This window comes from Phytophthora infestans, genomic scaffold (assembly GCF_000142945.1).
Source record: "Phytophthora infestans T30-4 supercont1.23 genomic scaffold, whole genome shotgun sequence".
NCBI classification, from domain to species: Eukaryota; Oomycota; class Peronosporomycetes; order Peronosporales; family Peronosporaceae; genus Phytophthora; species Phytophthora infestans.
Window position 1 is genome coordinate 1,005,423 of NW_003303736.1, and position 18,842 is coordinate 1,024,264.

The following is an 18,842-nucleotide window of genomic DNA, read 5'->3' on the forward strand; positions in this document are numbered from 1 at the left end:
AAAAATGAATGATCAAGTTTCCGGTTACTAGGCATGTTCAACCCAACCGCCAATAGCGGCTCACTAAGACTCAATACACCATTTCAGGTTCGTTCTCCCCCGCAGGAGTTCGATACAACCACCCCAGAGCCGACTTGCACATAGGACCGGGCAAATCTCAGTTCAAAACACCCAATGCCTGAGTTCAATACACACAGATGTCTCTTTTATTTTTTTTGCCAATTACTGCGAAAGTGCCAACTTTTGTCATTTCGAGACCATTTGAGAATTTAAAGGCCCATCCATTCATCGCTTCGCCTCGCGCCCACTTTCGTTTTAGCAGAATGGGTAACACTTACCTTGAAGACGTTCGTGCACGTGTCCTCGAGGTAGCGAAGGAGGTTGAGAACTAGCGATTGGTAGCAGACGAGATGATATGGAGGTAGGAAAATGACAAAAGCTGGTACTTACGCAGTAGGCGCGTAAATTACCCAATCCTGACACAGGGAGGTAGTGACAATTTATAACAAATTGGCAACGAAATAAAAGAGACACCTGTGTGTCTTGAACTCAGGCACTGGATGTTTTGAACTGAGATTTGCCCGGTCCTATGAGGAAGTCGGCTCTGGGGTGGTTGTATCGAACTCCTGCGGTGGGGAGAACGAACCTGAAATGGTGTACATGGTATTGCTCGCGATTTGGATTGGTTCTCAATCGTACATGCCTACATAACTGCCGAACTCCGATCATCCCTTCCAATGCCGCTATTTACCAATAGCGGCATTGGAAGGGGTGATGGATTTGTTGATTAATAATACCTGAAAAAGGGAGTAGATAACTGCATATCAATGGATACCACCTAGACGTATGATCGAGAAATACACATAATAATACGGTATAACAAAGTCGTCGACATTGATGTTGAAAGCTTTATGCAATTTGGTTGTTAAGCGCACCACAATAGTGCTGTACAAGTATTCGTTTTGACAAGTGGGCGATAAAAGCTTGGGTTCTATCCGACGCCGTAAATTGAGCTAATTTCCGATTTTTTTTCGTAAATTGACGATCCTCTCTATACCGATAGTTTTTACTACCGGTATAGAGAGGATCGTCAATATACGAAAGAAATATCGGCCCCAATGCGACATCGAGTTTTGGTCAAAGCCAAGTAATATGTATACCCTTATTAAAGTTTTTTCATGAACCCTTTTGAAGACATCCGGTCTTTTAAAGATCTGTCTGGAAGATGTGCCACCCATAAAATGGGATCGCACTGGGGCCAGTACTTCGAGCATACAGTATTGATCATTCCTCAATGGTACTGTACCGACTACCTACATCCGGTGGGCTGCAAAACCACACGTTCATTTCTCGTTTTCCTTTGCGGGTCATCAAACAAGTTTCTCCCACCAAGTGCTAAGACAACAATGGGTTGGACCAAGACCGTACTCCCGCTTGGCATTGCTGCAATCAGTCTACTCGTCAGCATCGATGCAGTCTCGACTCATATCGAATTAGAGAAAGCTTCCCCTCAGCTAACTACGTCGGCCAGCACCCTACTTCGACGGTCTCTTAAAGCAGACGTCTTGAGCGAACCAGCCGGTCAGCTGAAAGAAGAACGGGGTTACACACTTAAGGACGTAAGTGCGTGGATGCCATTTACGAGGGCTGCTACTGAAGCGAAAAATGCAGCGAAAGCTAAAAGACTTGAAGAGATCAGGACTGCCTTGCTCCACAAACAACGCGATGAGGTTTTGACAAGCAAGTTTGCTCAGTTCTTTCTAGATAATAAGACCCCTGATGACGTTGTCAATATCATGAAAGCCGCGGGGAAACGTGAGATAGAGTACAACAGCATCAGGACGGCTTACGAGGAATGGCTTGAAGGTATCCTTTCGATGAAAATCAAATGAACAATACATTGGTTCTTTCTTGTGCTAGAAAATGAAGCATGGTAGTTATAACCCCTTATATAGCTTGTACATTATGCAGCACTAGATTTATTGATACCATCGTAATATTTGCAGCAAACACATGTATAACTGTTTTGTTGAGATACTGTTGTATTAATAGTAGTATTACATGTACATGCTTGTTAATGTGCTGTAAATGTAGCTAACAGAGTGGTTGAGTGAGAGTGGTTCATTCTGGATCTCGCCCACTATACAAAATCTACTAATGCGGTGGCTGGTTGACGCGGGCAGCTATAGTTGCGTGAATTCCTTCATACTTCCGCTTTTAGCGACTGCCTGCATGTGTTCCACCTCATACCAAGCTGTCGGTCTCAGGATCCTGTATTGCAGTTCAAGTGTGTGTTTAGTCAAGTTTGGCTATCCCGCGGGGCTAGAAATAGGCGTACAAATATCTTGATGTAGTGTACTGCGCAGACATCTTTTGTTATTTCTACTGCACAAAAACAACATTCTTAAATTTAAATGTGTGGTGTTGAAAAAAAAGCAAGTTTGGTTATCATACTCGTCGCATGGCAAAGCAATCTCAGCTACTACGTAGTGAGCGGTGACTCAATGCCAATACTGTAACGTGAGGCTTCTACTGTCTCTACAACCGACTGGTACCAAAGTTGACATTTCGCTTTTATGAAAGCACTTAGGATATCTGTTTTAATACCTTTTGAACCACAGCATATTTACTTATCAAATTGTTAATATGAAAAAAATACTTACTCGTGGCGTCTTCTTCTGAAACGATACAAAACTACTTGGCGCAATCCTATGTAGCGTTGCAAAGCGTTTCTTCACATGGAGCGTCTAGAAATTTTGAATTTTCCATGTCAGCTTTCCTCAAAAAGTTTACTTCAAGTTAAGTCGAAAAAAAAATTATAGCCTAGGAGGCTCGAGGCAGTGGTGGCCTTTTGTAAAGTTTAGGCGGGGACCGTTCGCCCAAACCCCTCACCTTTTCGCCTTTTCGCACAAACGCCTTGGTTTTAATTTTTACTATTAGTCAGCTTACTACTATTTAGTTGCAGTATGTTAATCACACAACAAAAGAAAGTGGCGGGGGGCCCTTCATCAAAATGCAGATTTTCTTTTCGTGCGTCTTACCCCCCCCGTTACGAGAGCAAATCTTGAATGCACAGACTAGTTTTCACATGCTTGATATCAAGCATGTCAAAAAAAGTCTTGACGTAAAATTTGTATAGGAAAAAGATCGGTGTCGTATATTTGTACAAGATCCTGGAATCGTTCGTATTATGGACCCACATGCTTTATATCGAGCAGGGTGAGTAAAATCCGTAAAGCCCATACGCGACATCATGCATATGCAAATGGCTCTTTTATTGGGAATGAATCGTTTTTGACGGAGTCACGTGCAGAACGGCTACGAAAGCAAATTTGTGTATTGCATCTGTTTGCTAAAAGCAAGTCATTTGGGCTATTACCTACGCAGTTTCACTGTTTCCTACTCTTGCTGCTGTCTGTCGTCACCACCAGTTTCCGTTGTCTCGTTCTGATCACAATCAGAATGTTCACCACCATCACTTCCCTCATTGCCGAGCCCTGCGGCCTCCTCCTCGTCCCCACCGCCCCCCCTCCTCTTCACCACCCCCTTGTCCTCCCGTCCGCTTTTTTGGTGGGGCCCTCAGCTGGTTACCGCGGCCGTGGCGCGGCTGTGGGCGCTCGCTTCCATTGCGCCAAAGTTGGTGCTAAATGGAGAAGCAAGTCTAGTTGTTACTTGGGTAATGTGCTTGGCGCACTTTGGCACACAAGTAGACACTGCATTATACGTGTTAGATACCAGTAGTAAGAGCGATAGAGCATCGCAACGTGCCATTTGGAGCATTTACTGCAACCGGGACAGTATAATCGCGTCACCTGCCGCTGTGTACTGCTTGTTTTCGTACAGTACAGACCTTGTACTGCCATTGACGCCGCTTTTGAATTCCATTCACCTCCACCCATTCGTCGTCCATCTTTAGCTGGTGGGTGGACGGTGGAACGTCGCCATGCAATGGTGTAACTGGTCTAGGTGAGTACATCTTTGGACACATACATTAATAGTTAGCAATGTGAACAACCAGCACAATAAGCTACTTCCTTATCGTGTCTGCAAATTCGGCCGACCCCACTTGTAGTAGCTTGGTTTGCAGCTGAGCGATGAAACCGGCGTGATCAGCCGTAAGATCGCCTCGCAACTTGCAAGCCTCGCAGTGCACAATATAGCACTTGACGATAGCACTGTCAAAAAGGCCCTTGGATCGCCAGTTTGAGGTGCATCTAGTGACAGTTCATCACTCGTCTCCGTGTCGCTCTCGCTTGGGATCTCATCATCCACATCAGCTCCAAAATTATCCGTGTCCTCATACCATTCAGCTGACCCAGTGTCTGAATCATCGTAATCCGAATCTAATGCACCACCATCATAGATGGCATCATCTTGTAGGGAAACCGGACGGGAATAGAGAGGAGGCGGGGTCGTGGGAACCGTAGCTGCGGGAATAATAGTAGCCATTTTCAGTGACCTTGCAAAATCTGCAGTAATATACAGCATGCTGTCAGAAATAAATCATGCACATGCTTGATATCCATGATGTGACAGCGTACCTGGCAGCCGAAGATCGAGGTGACGTTAGCGGTGAAGTCTGTTGCGCAGAGGAAGCACCTTCCGATGTCGACATGGGTCCACGATGTGCCTGCGTTGTGATTGTTGCACATGGCAGAGATGGCGACGTGTTGCTATAGTCCCAATCGCCACAACAGACGCATCGCTACAAACAATTACGACCATGAAGTGTGAGAACACATCGTACGCAAAACGCATAATCTCTTCACCTGATGTCTTCTTCATCAGCAGCAACGTGTGGGCTTGTTGTTCGCGCAGATTTGTCAGCTCTTGAGCTCTTGGATGGTGCGCGCTTACGCTTACCTTTTGCTTTGGCCTTGCCAGGCGCCTTTGTCGGTCTTTTCTTCTTCGCCGCCTTCTTCGGTTTTGTGATCTCTGCCGCTGTCGCCATGTCAGACTCAGCGTCTTTATTTCCTTGGTCCTCTCCCGTTTCCACGCAATCTTCGTCTCCGCTGTCACTCCTATCCTCATCATCAGAAGCAGCATCGGCAGCAAGTTTTTCTGCATACAGTGCTGCGACTGGCGCCTTTCCTTTCAATCGCGGCGCTCTTGCCAGCAAATAGTAATACTCCACGAGTGCACCCTTCTTCTGGTACTTATCTGGGGCAGGAGGCTTGCGTGAATCCACTGTCATCCTAGGCCGCCTTCCTGTCGTTTCTGACGTACGAGCTGAATCAATCGGCTCATCCGCAACTTCGTCGCCAAAGTCAGCATCGCGGTCACGCGTACCGTCGACATACGCACGGTAGTCTTCAAGCAGGCGGGCGCGTTCTGCGCCTTCCCTTCCCTCGAGACGACGCGGAAACGCCTCCGCTTCAGCGCACGTGACGCGGCGGGGAGGCATCTTGGTCCCGCGTTTCCTTTTGGAGAATGAATGGATGGCTCAGAGGCTTCTCGTTTGAAGCACTGTCTTTACGACAGGGTATCTCCTAGGACCTTTCTCTTTACAGTTAGGACCCCAAGCCCTGTACATTGGGGCCTAAATGGCCTAAACGCCCATTCTATGACGATCCCCACATGCTTCCTTATCCAGCCTTAGTGACGGGGGGGGGGTTAAGTGTTCTCGTCGACGTCTGAGTTAGTGTATGCGCTCCGGTCTTTCCGAAGCCACCGCAGCGTTCTCATTCTCGTACATGGACTCGTCGACGTTGGTTTTGGTGTACGTGCTCCTGTCTTGCCTGAAGCCGTCGCAGCGTCCGCATCCTCGTACGTGCTCTGGTTGGCATCCCAGTTATTATACGTGCTCCGGTCTTGTACGAAGCCGCCGCGGCGTCCTCATTCTCGTACGTGTTCTCTTCAACATCCGTGTTAGTGTGCGTGCCGCTGCCACTGCCCGATGCCGTTGCAGCGTCCGCATTCTCGTACGTAGTATTTTAAGTGTCCTCGTCGACGTCCGAGTTTGTGTACGCGCCCCCGGCTTGCCCGATGTCACCCCAGCGTCTGCATTCTCGTACGTGGACTTGTCGACGTCGGTATTTGTGTACGCACTCCTGTCTTGTCTGAAGCCGTCGCAGCGTCCGCATCCTCGTACGTGTTCTCTTTGACGTCCGTGCTAGTGTACGTGGTGCTGCCACTCCCTGAAGCCGCCTCTCCTACCCATAGCCCCGTTGACGTCCGTGTTGGTGAAGTAAATGCTAGTGCGCGTGGTAATGGCAGAGGCTTGTCGATTACGAATTCGACTTAATGCTCGACAGTCGAAACATAAACGAAGGTAGTGATGAAATCATATTGGGTTACATGTCCAACTAGTTCGGTGGGTTATGCAATTTGACCGTGAGAAGCGAGCAGCGAGCGGTGACTTCAGAGCGCGAATACCTCAGATGTTTCTCTCTTGCAGAAACATGGGGTCATAGGTGTCTGGAAACGGAGTGTTATCGGGTATGGGGTCTCCTCGAACTCCCAATGGCGGAAAAGGATGTCGTCGTAGCACGCAGTGAAATTACCATCAAGCCATGCATTCTCAAGTACTTCTTCAAGATACTCTACACAGTGTGGAAACGTTTCTTAAGCATCGACGCCATCGCCTATATCGCCCACGTCGTCCTCGTCTGGTGCCTGCTCGTCCCCTTGATCGGCTTGCGACCGAAGTGGAATGGGGATATTCTGGCGGGCGGACTGGTGTTTAGGTGCTTGTGGAGAGGGGGTTCGTAAACGAGGAGAACGTCGTATTGGAGCTCGCGATGTACGACCCGGCGGACGCTGAGCTGGGGTGTGCAGCGTAGGCATTCTAGATGGTGCAGCTTCAGGAAGGGCATCAGTGGAGATGGGTGTTGCTAATCCGGCGGCGCTAACGGACCCGCTGTCGGGCGATTCATGTCCCTCAACCCGCCATTCATCTTGCACGAATCGGTCAACCAGCGGGCGCTCTGTTGAGTCTAGAATACGGGAAATTGTTGGCCCGCTTTCGGTTGATGTTTGATCGCGCTCACGCATGTATTGGCGTATACATTGCGTGTCTAGAGCTTTCGGTGGTTTCATCTTATTGTGGCTTGGAGTATGAATCATCCCAATATCACTGAATAACTTTCCGTAGTTGCAGAATTAACCATGATCGAGAGTACTCTAATTACCAGGTCAGATAAAACACTTGTTAAGTTTTTCTTTTTTAACGTGCTGCCAATACTTAACCTTATTATATCGAAACTCTTTCGGGTACGCAAAAGACAGCGAATTCTTAATCCACTCAATCATATCACTGTAAATACAGTCGTAATCATCACCAGTGTTAGACAACGGTAGTAATAGACATCAAATTCTGCGAGCTGTGTCGAGATGCGATTCTGGCTGTTTTTTTGATATTTTGAAACTGTTGCCGATGCTTTTGCTCAGTGCTCTCGTCTAGCACGTCTCTACCAATAAGGCGTTCTTCCATCTCCATGGCACGCTTTTTGTCGTCGGTTCTTTCCACAAGTTTTCTTCCTTCGTCGGACGTCATCGGGCTCGGTAGAAATGTCAACATGAACAGCGGTTGTTCACATTATTCCCAACGTGATTTTACACATTGAACTAGTCCACTTCGGTTATTCAAATAGAAGTTGTCGAAACCCACCAAATATCACAAAATGATAAAACGACATCTGCCAATGTGTTCTCGTCGCGTTGGGGCCGATAGGATGACTTCGGTAATGGCGCAATAACTTGTTCCGCCTCTGCCAGCTTCCTCCAAAATGAGGGGTCGTTGAATACCTTCAGCGAGCTAGTGTAATCTTTAAGACCACAATATTTGCTGCTCAGCATCCCCAGCGCAGTACGAGCTCTCAATAATGAGGCCCAACAACTCTGCATACTATTCCATCGCGTCTCACAAAGTGTAAACAATGCTAGCGGCTCGTCGTGGCATTTCTCCATCACGGCTCTAGATCAGACAAGCTAGTTAGCTTATGACGCATTGAGGCCCTTAACGGCTGCCGTTGCCTCCTTGGCAACCCCCGAGAAAGATGAATTTAACACTGTTTTGACAATGTTGTTGATACAATGTGCAAATCCGAAACGCAACGTAGCATTAGTCCATCGTAAAGCCAAGATGCGCCGGGCTCTACCACATTGACCGGCGCTATCGGTGTAGACTGCACCAATGTTCCACCCTTCATTTTGCGCCTGCTTCAAATTAATCTCCATCTCTTGAGCCATTGCCACACCGTCGTGCCGGGCGCCCGCCTTGGGCAATGCATACGTAAGGCTCCGTCTTAACAGCTGGCAATTCAATACGTGCTCACGAGAAATGTTCTGAAACACATCCGATAAAAAGTTGACAAATCCCCCAGAGCTAATTTGTATCTGCTTCAACTTTTGTGTTTGGATGGAACGGCAATGCCCAGCATGACGCCCGGTAATGCGTCCGCCAAGCGTTCAGAGCCCTAGTATTCCAACAGTGCTTTCGTACGTGACCGCTCGATGAACAAATCGGGTAAAAAATCAACCTGGAACTCAGCCAGTAGTCTCTCTAGTTTTTGCTTCTCTAGCTTTGAATATCTTCGGTGGGATTTTGCCCTCGGGGACGCTCGTTTCGAGGTGTTGTGCTTAGGTGATACCTTCGAAAAACCAAGGCGCTTGTTTGCTGAACGCTTGCCGGCGAGGTGATCATGTGCTCGAGCTACCACCGTCGCTTGACTGCCCTCGACAGCTCTCCATGACGGCCCGATATGCTTAACATTTGCGCAAATGTCCAACGTAGTTATACGAACATGCTAGGAGTAGCTCAGGTTGGTCAAGGTCGGGATCCTTGCTGTAAGCCAGCGTGCAATGCTTGCACGTGTAGTACGAGTACTTCGCTTTGCTTTTCGGAACGTCCTTCATCAGCGTAAAGTGGTCTCACTCTGATACATGGGTTCGCACCATTGCTAGCACCAATTACCACCTGAAAAATGGCTAGCCACAAACACCGATTGACGGCCACTCCAGCGGGTTCAAACAAGTGCACCGACACGGACATCGATGAGAGCACGTACGAGAATGCAGACGCAGCAGCGGCTTCGGGTCGTGACAGGAGGTCGTACAGCCAGCACGGACGCCTAGGAGACCACGTACGAGAATGCGGACGCTGCGGTGGCTTTGGCCAGTGACAGGAGCACATACAGTCAGCATAGCCGACGAACAGAGCGTGTACAAGAATGCGGACGCTGCGGCGGTTTGGGGCAAGACTGGAGCACGTAGAACCAACACAGACGCCGACCAGAACACGTACGAGAATGAGGACGCTGCGGCGGATTCGGGCAGGACTGGAGAAACGTTATGTAACGCGGACGTTGAGATCGCATACGAGAATACGGACGCTGTAGCGGCTTCGGGCGGCTACATGAGCACGTACACCAGCACGGACGGGGCCTGTGTGGGTGCTGGAGAAGGCCTAGCGGAGGTGATGGTCGGGGAAACGACGACCGAACGCGAGTTTAGTAACGCGTTTTTGTATGCGAACTCTTAAACAGGAGTGGCAGCTTCCATCTTCTTGTGACTGGGGGGGGGCTCAGTTTTAGATTGCCAGCAACAATGTATACTTTCCAATTGCAAATTTATTGTGAAAAGGCGCCGAAATGAAAAGTCGCAGCGTCCGCTGTATCGTAAAAAAACATCGCGTAATCCAGTTTAGTCGCACTTTAAAAAGGTGGTAAAGGCGGACTGTGACAACAAGGTTCCAAAATTTAGAAATAGGGCTATATGGTGTACTTAAAAAGGTGATCCAAAGGTCTTGTCACAGAATAGCAATGTCGTTAACCGGGCTAAGAGAACAACGGGGATGCATTGAATCTGGATATATCACGTACAGGGGCTAATGGTAACTCTAAAATCGGTGAAGTTAATAGAGCGATAATATCATCTGGTAGGCCAGTTAATGAAAAGATTACCTAATTTTTTCTTTTGAGACAAAATGATAGTATTAAATATCATCCTAATATTGGTTAAAACGAATTTTTTTAGATTGCAGAAGTAACATTTATTCACTAATCATTTGTGGCTAACGTTCGACTAGCTGAAGTATTACGAAAGAACAGTGAGAGTGATGAAGTTCGGAGAGTGACTATTGACACAAGGGGGGTTTTGATCGGTACTTGGGATTTGTAAACCGACGAATTTTCACAATAAAGTACGAAATAGGGAGTAGGGGGTGAAAGCCGACTCGCTCGGCAAAACGAATCCATGCGTGTGGTTTAAGAGCCGTGTGTGAAGCACGCGACTTAAACCCAAGACCAAGTATGGCTAAGCCTCGCTCGGCCGTATAGGGTTTATGCCGAGGAAGGTCTGGGTTTGAGTTTAGGAGGGTTATAGAATTCACGCCAAGTTCTCCAGTTTTGGATATTTGCAGTCTCGTGACACCCATTCCCCCCCTTGTGTCAATAGTCTCTGCATGGGGTCCGGGACAATTGTGAGAGTGACGGCAAGGTTGGTATGTGGGGTTGGCACTGCAAGCGCATTATTCTAGCGTCACAAGCCACAGGTTTATGCGACGCATGATGTGGACGAGGCTATCGGCAGAGAACAAGATCAAGTACCTTGATTTCGCTCTATCGACTTCGAACAACAGCAACCGTTTGCCGTTTTCCATCGCGATCGGCTTTGTCTAAGTCACAGTAAAATGCTAGAGCAAATATTCTTCGGTTTTAAAGCCGGCCGTCACTAATGCTGTTTTTGAACCCGGCCGAAAGAGTTCATTGGTGAGCCCCCGGCTTACTGATAAGGTGTCAAGAAACGTAACAAGTGAAAAAATATATTTAAAATACGCAAAATTTCCAGTCCATGTTTTCTAAGTCTGTTTTTTGTAGGTTTTAGCCATGATTGGCCATGTTTGTAAATTTAAAAAAATCACATTTTTGATTTACTGATTTGTGGCTACTCAATTTGCTGCCGCGTGTCGCGAGAAGCTCGCCGCTCCCCATTCAACGTTAGCTCTCCCAACGCAACTAAGCTTATAAACCTGCTCACGACAGTTTAAATACGCTCTCCTCCTTCTCCCCCACAACTTGCACTTTCTATGCTGTGCAGTACGAAAGGACCATGTTTTGATTATGACTATGTCTTAAAGAAGGATTTGAGCTATCAAAAAGCGTTTCGTGCTGAAGACGCAACGGCCGCAAGTGGCAAGTGCTACAACGGTCGTACGTACACACGCAATGTCGGCCCTGCCTCGTGGTGGATGGATCTACGCAGACTGTCAGCTGCTACGATAGTATGGACAAGCGCGCTAACATCTACTTGCTTGCCGAGCTGGCAGATGAGATCGTGAAGAAAAATCTTTCGAATGCTTTTAGCATCACGGCCGTGGATAATCCTATCCAGAAAGACGGTAATAACGGCGGGGTTTTCATCTGTTTGTACATCTGACGCCGATTCTAGAAAGTAGCAGGCAGCAATTACAAGGCCAAATGGATTGTTACGCTGTCGATGGGATACCCTGCGTACCATCATGGAGCTCGGCGACGAAAGCAACGGCAAAAGAAGCTAGCCGAGTTGACATACTTTCTAAGTTCAAAAACATATATGTTTTTATGTTTTCATGACTTCACCATGCTTTGACATGAGTACAGCAAAATCTATCATTACAAAAGGTAGTTCGGCCATGCAATACAGTAGTTAAAAAATGGCCGACAAAGCCAAAGAGCACTTATGCTTCAATTTTCACACCCTACTGTGAATATGGTTGCCCTTGTCACGCCATATCACAAACATATTCAGCATAAATTTCACGCTCCTCGTGATTTACTTTTTAGAATCATGGACAAAACTTATCGATTCATGACAAAAGTCCATGATTTGGCCTTTTAGAAAACATGGGTTGTAGCATCCGCTTTTAAAATATCATCAAGTATCTAATATTTTTTAAGTCTCTGAGTTAGTTTTAAAATAATATGTTAGCTTTTGAAAAGCTGAGCCACTTTTAATATTTAAATTAAAAAGTAATATTACAAACAGATGATATTTTATTACCATTAGCCCCGATCACGTACCCACTTTTCGCCTCAGCTTTGCTAGTCGAAGAAGTGAGAACTGGTCAATCCGAGCACTTGGTCACGGTCTGAAGGTGCAAATAGGTCACGAAAGTTACAATTTGGTCACGTTACCAATGCTAACTGGTCACATATGGAAGAATGCATGCAGTTACGAAACGAGCGTGTCGGAGATTTCTAAATCTTATGAAACTAACGCAACGCTTCGCATTCGCATTTTTTTTCACCGTAATTATGAAACCAACGCAGCGCTTCCCATTCGCATCGTTCCTCACCACAAAGCATTCTGCATCGGCACAATAACCGGTTCTTCTCCACCAACAACTTCTTCTTCTGCAAACCTCGGCGTAGAGCTAAAACGACTCGTCCGCCTCCTATCAACACGTAGTCTCGACGCTCGACTCGACCTGAACGAGCTCGTTTTTTTCCTATGTCTGGACAAAACACCCGGTCCCAGCGAGCCCTCTCAAATGAGCCCGATGCCCCGACATCCTCGCGCTCGGGACCGGCAGCATGCCACCACACGCGGCCTCAGCGCCTAATCTTATCGCAGGGGAAACACCCGTCATTGGCCCTCCTACTGAAGCGACACTATCTACCCCAGTAACACAACCAACGGCAGACTCCGCAGCAGCATTGTCCACAACGCGTTCATCACCTTCTCTTCTGACTTGCTTGGAGAGCGCAGAGGATGGCGCAACCATGCAGCACTGTACCACAGCGACAGCCTCACGAAGTCTTTCAGTTTCGAGAATACGGGATGGTAGTACCAAAGTGTACTATCAGGGCTACGCGTATACTCGGGCCAACATAACAGGTGTCAAGATCTCGTATCGGTGCAGCTCGTATCGCAAAAAGTGCAAGGCAAGCTTTCTATATATGGCCGAAACAGCATCCTTTGATTTTAGTGGTCTCGTACCTCATACATGCCGTTCCAATCCAGCATTACGAGATGGAGTCGGCTTACCGTGAGCTACCCTCTGCGTAGATGTTAGCGAGGCTATGTTGCAGGATGTTGATCAGCTAGCGGTTGAAACAAATATGACACAGGGTGATATATGGTTTCACGTTATGGAGACATATTATATGCAGCCGGGACCTCCAGTTAGGGGTGTAGAGAAAAGCGCAGTCGAATGCCGCGTGATGTATGCTCGCGGATAACAATCCGGTGGTAACCGCAATCGCTCCGTTGAACTCCCTCCAATGTCAAAAGTGAGGGGGTCGATGCAAGGGTTTTTCCAGTTCCAGTACGCTTGGCATGACGATATCAAAGCTCAAAAAGCTCCTGCTGGCGTTGATCGTGTCATAGCATGGGCTCACCCTGAGCTACGCAATGTGTTGCGCTTCGAAAACCTGTCATGGTTTGTAGATGGTACGTTTTGTTGTGCCCCTACTAGTTACAAGCAGTGTGTCACAATAATGGTTTATGATCCTTCAACTGAGCTATACGTCCCAGCTATCTTCACCCTTACTACGTCCATGCAGAAAAAATCCTATCTCAAACTGTTACACTGCACCGAGGATTGTGTTGGCCGGAAACTCACTCCTAAAGAAGTCGTGTGTGACTTTGAGAGCGCACTTATCAGTGCGATTCGAGTCTTCTTTCCGGAGGTCCTTATAATTGGCTGCTTGTTCCATTTCAAGCACGCGTGCCGCCGAAAGCTGAAGGAATACAAGGTACCACGAGTTGAGGCCAAGTTAGCGATGGCGCCGACGGTCTTTGACGTTTTAACTGTTATAGACCCTAGCAAAATCGATGTTCAAGGAATCGCTTGGGTCAAGAACAAGATAAAACTAACATGTGATGCCAAATAAGTGAGCTACTCTGCAAATAAATGGCGTAAATTTTGGCGGTACTTTTAAAGGACCTGGCTCGACATGTTTCCGCCGGCATACTGGAATGTGTACGGCATGAGGCGCGACATTGTTAGTCGTACTAACAACCCTCTTGAGAGATTTCATCGTCACCTAAACGCACGAATTAAAGTTCCACATCCTGCCATGACTCGCTTCGTCAGCACACTTGAAAATATGACTCGTGAATATGTGGCGCAACGCGTAGCAGTCCAGTCAGGATTAGCAAGACCGCCTCAGCGGACAAGATTCCAGCTGCCACGAGCTCCGCAGCTACCACGCCTCCGCCATATTGTTGACTCAGAAGAGAGCGATAATGAAAACGAGCAGAGTGGCACGGCTGCGCAGGATTCCGCATCGTGTACAAGTGAAATGAGCTCGGAGACAGAAGAGGAAGTCAGGGAGAATGAGGAAGCAGTTGTCGAACCAGACTACTCTTTCGACTACGATGGTGATGAATCAGCGGTCGTCTAAGCATTTTCTTCGCTAATGGTGGCGTCGCAGAAGTACTTAAGTAAAATACGACACATACCAATATACATGTACACGTGATCTATATCTTATAGGTCACGTGACCTAAGCGGAATTTGACACATGACCATTTTTTAAGATTGACCTGAAAAACCGGCTACCTTGCTAGTCGATGGCATCAAGTAGTGTGATACATCGATCACCCTAAATGAGGGGGCAAATACCGACTTTTTTAATAGAGTAAGTGTAGGCGTTTAAGATTGACACATTTATGTATGATCTATCAGTAGTTTATTGGCGATGAATATTCACACTCACAACAAATAATTGTCATGGGTCTCGTAGAGAAATCAATTGAGGAAGGGAAGTCCAAACCCATGAAAATACATTATTCGTTTGAAAATATGCATAATATGGCGCACATAAGATATTTTGTAGAAACCATGTGCCTAGAGCTCTGTAGGTATTCTGAACCTTTGCATTGTAGGTTTTGTTTTTGCAAATGCAGTGGATAATGTTAAGGATTAACAGTGCTTGTCAGATTGTTTCTTTTGTTAACCACAGCACTGGTAACTAGTATCTTCCCTTTCGTCCGCGTACATCATGGCCTGACCACTGCAATGACGCAAAGTGTACATTGAGTACTGCGTAGCAGGTGCCGCACACTCGCCAAAGCTGGTAAGATACACAGGAAGAACAATGAACCACTCTAATATCCTCTAAACCTACGAAGGGGTTCGCGGACGAGATGTGACACTTATGCGGCGAGAAGGTCTGGCATGCAATGTTGCCGCAGCGTCGACGCGAAGCATATTGCATTTAATTTTTATAGATTCGTCTATCCCCCCCCAAATGAATGGAAACAATGCAGTAAGAAAAAAAGTTGAAAACCTACCTGTAGTGACTAGTGGCCTACTAGTAGTAGGATTTAGTGATGGCTGTGGGGAAGCCTCGCCAATGAAGAACTGACGTGCAAAAGATGTTGTTGTGCTGATGGAAACCAACCTGACAGCTCGATGTATTAAACGCAAAAAAATGCAGTTTGGTACACCACATTACCCTATTTCTAAATTAATACCATGGTATTTGGTACCTGGAGCTCAGCTCCATTATTTCCCCGTAAATTCGGTACTAGCTGTACTCGCAAGAAATTTTACGTAGCATTACAAAAAGTAAATTTTTAGACCGAAGTCGATTGATAAGAAGTGACGTACCAGTTGCAGTATTCGAAATCCAATAAACGGATTCACTCCAGACAGAGCGCATGGCAGTTGAGCGTACGTTAATAAGAGTTGACTGCACGTTGTTTCCAGGTCGATTATCCTCATTGGGGCACGTTTTGGAAGCAATTGACGAGATGTTGATGACACCTGAGGAAGCCCTGATCAAAAGCTGCTGGAACAAATCAATTACATTGGATCGAACATCTCTTGGACAGGTTTGACGGCGACTTAGTACGATGCCATTGCGAGTGCGGCGGCAAATGGTCATGTGGACATGATAGTTCGTTTAGTTCACGAGATTGGAGAACGTGAGAATCTAGCAGAAAACGAACGAGATACCAGCGAAGATGATAACGATGCCGAAAGTGAAGGTGAAGCAGTGGCACAGCGGACTGCTGTCAAAACCCGTCGAGCGCTACGGAATGCTGTCAAAACCCGTCGAGCGCTACGGAATGCTGTCCAAGCAGCTGCGACGCATGGACGGGTTAATGCTGTAAGTATGTTCCTGCCTCAGATCGTTGGATCAAGTACAAATGAAGAAGTACTCAATGAAATGCGCGAGGCAACGTGGCAAGTTCTCGAGAATGCAGCAGAAAAAGGGCGTTTGGCAGTGGTCAAATTTGTGGTGGACTATGCGACTGAGTGGGGATATATTGAGATGTATGCTGCTACCAACGGTGATTTCGACGCCTTAACACGCGCTATTACATGCTACCACGATTCTATTGCGACATGTTTAATTCAAATATGTAGCTTTCAGTGGAACATGAATACTGCGTATGAAGCAGCTATCGAGAGCCAACGTTCTGAGCTGGTCGAGTGGATCTACGCCCTTTCCTCTCGATCAGGTGATGAGACGGATTGATTTTTAGGCCAATTGCAAACACTGCAGTTTTTTTTTTTCACAAGAAGGGGCAACCACATCAAGCGTGGCCGTCGTAGTCACTGGGAGTATCGAAGATCGAGTCGGAGTTCGACGATGCCGATGTTCGCGTGATAACTAATGTTGTACTACCTACAATCAGGATATATGTGTTGCCTTTTGCTGGTTGCTTGACTACCAGATACTATTAGTAAAAGCATTGAAGTGCATTTATGCCAACTACCGCATCCTTTGTACTGTTTCGAGTAAATTCACGACGCACTAGACGCAGCTCTGTGCTCGCGTTATGCGATCAAATCTGTTCTTGCACGGACTTCGCTGTCGCACCCAACACGACGGATGGCCGAAATAATCTCCCTTGGAAGCGCGTAGCTGGAAGGTTATTAATGTATTGTATACTACGTTGCATTACCTAATTAAAAAAAGAGTATCCATTTTATCAAATTAATTTCATTTACTATTCTTTATAATGGATGTGAATTTAAATATTCGAGTGCTTAGCGTACACGTAGGAATGCGTGTTTTCGAGGACGTGCTATTTATACATAACACTCTGTACTCAATAGTTTCCGTCCGAGTTTAACGCCGACAAGTTACAATGACATTTACTGACTAAAATAACAGCTACAATTGTCAACAGTAAGATATATGAGAGGATTTCTATGAGGTAACAAGCTGAACTGCCGAATATTAGTGCTACAGTAGCTGACGCTGTGCTAACTAACGTTGCCGCTTGTGACATGAAGATAGAACTCCAGATTTAACAAAAATTACTCAAATGTGCTACATTTATTACTGGAACTGGCTATTGTTTTCTAATAGTTGTTTTTGCAGCAAAATTCAGTACTACTTAACGGGCGGACGTGTCGCCGACAATGGGCGTTGAATCAAGTTTTAAATGGAGCGGTACGACAACAACACGTCATGAGTTGTGTAAATTATGGTAGTTAAGTAGACCCCAGAAAAAAACGTTCATAAACCTAGGGCTGAATTGACGTTTAAAGCATCATTATCTAATACTATCCAATAAAAAACACCGGTAGTGGTATCGTTGACAAACTGGTAGTAGCTTTACGGGGAATATTGGGGCCGCACATATTGAAACTAGTAGAGCTTCTACAGAGCGGTAGTAGTAGTAGTCAGGTTTGTGTACAATTTTAACTACTTTTTCTGTCTTTTCTTAGCTTTTAACTTGCCCGTGTACTGCCTCTTCTTCATAATTTCATTTCTGTTGTGCCGCAGCAGAAGCCGCCTTTTCCCTCGTCTCCTACCCGTTCTTGTTATTAGAGGCCCAATAAATATCCCTCCAATTGACCCCCCCCCTTTGAAAAGCTGATGACGATATTTTGCTGAGATGGATACGTGCTAGTACCACGATAGATGGAATCTGAGCTTCACTTTCATCTCATACCCGCTTAAGCACATCAATATCCTTTTACAAGCCCAACAGTGCGTAATGCATCCCGCTCTGAGCCTCAACCGACATGTTCTTGGACAGCTCTTCAACCTTGATGCTGGGGTTCATGCGCTGGGCGACCTCCTGCCGATTTGGCTCTAAACCAAGCCACTATCACATAACAGCATCGGCCATGGCGATGCTCTCGGTCTCGTTTAGCTCATCTCTTGTCTTTGTAGTCCGAATAGGTGCCCCCAGCAGCAGTTCGTCAGCGTCGTCCCAGTTCGTTGATGACGGCAAGGAAAAAGGCGAATCTTGGCTCAATAAGCTACTCTGAGACAGCGACTTCTATGAGATATATATGTTCCATTCCTTGGTCATTTGGGCGAATCTTTTTCGGTACTCGTTCCGTAGATAGTCAACTACATTATTGTACACAGACTTTTCCTTCTTGCGTGGAATATCACCGACGGTTGCAATTCTTTTGGCACTTGACTTGGTCCTATGTTTGAGCTGAACACACGCCATAAACGCGGTGGTGGCATTAAGAAAACTGGGCCAGCAGCTACAGGAGAGTTCTTCGTAGGCATATCTTCCCAGCGTCAAAGAACTGGTCTCGCATCCTCGATGACTCGCTTCGTTTGCGTCCTTGGCGCCGGGAGCCTCTACAACCATGGTCTCAAATCTAAAATCGTTTTGTTGAGTGTCTGTAAGTCAACGGAACAGTACCAGGTATGGCGATACAAGGCTCTCGCTTTGCACCTTCATCAGAGCATGATTGGCTTTGAAATTGATGGCTGTCTCCATTGCGACCAAGACCATCACATTTTTAGCGCTCAGATCACTCTGTGCGCTAGTAGCGTTCTTCGTAGAGTGAAGTATGCATCGAAAGCCGCGACAGATCTTCGGAAAAGTTTGCTTGTGTAGGCAACTACGACATCCTGGACAGTCATCGGCTCGAGCCCTGGATTTAACGCCCCCCCCCCGCCCGGATTTACTTCACCGCATCGTACTGT

At 46.7% G+C, this 18,842-nt stretch overlaps 1 protein-coding gene and 1 non-coding gene across 2 annotated transcripts; both read left to right on the forward strand.

Annotated features, from left to right (window-relative positions):
- Positions 1-450: 450 nt before the first annotated feature.
- PITG_33034 lies at positions 451-509 on the forward strand (the record flags this gene model as incomplete). Its single annotated transcript, XR_009934428.1, has 1 exon — positions 451-509. It is a non-coding gene; the product is annotated as an 18S ribosomal RNA (ribosomal RNA).
- An 897-nt stretch (positions 510-1,406) lies between these two features.
- On the forward strand, positions 1,407-1,892 carry PITG_22933 (secreted RxLR effector peptide protein, putative; the record flags this gene model as incomplete). The annotated part of the gene is made up of 1 exon (XM_002900927.2): positions 1,407-1,892. The coding sequence occupies one exon, from the start codon at positions 1,407-1,409 to the stop codon at positions 1,890-1,892; it is 486 nt and encodes a 161-aa protein (XP_002900973.1).
- Between the last annotated feature and the right edge of the window lie 16,950 nt (positions 1,893-18,842).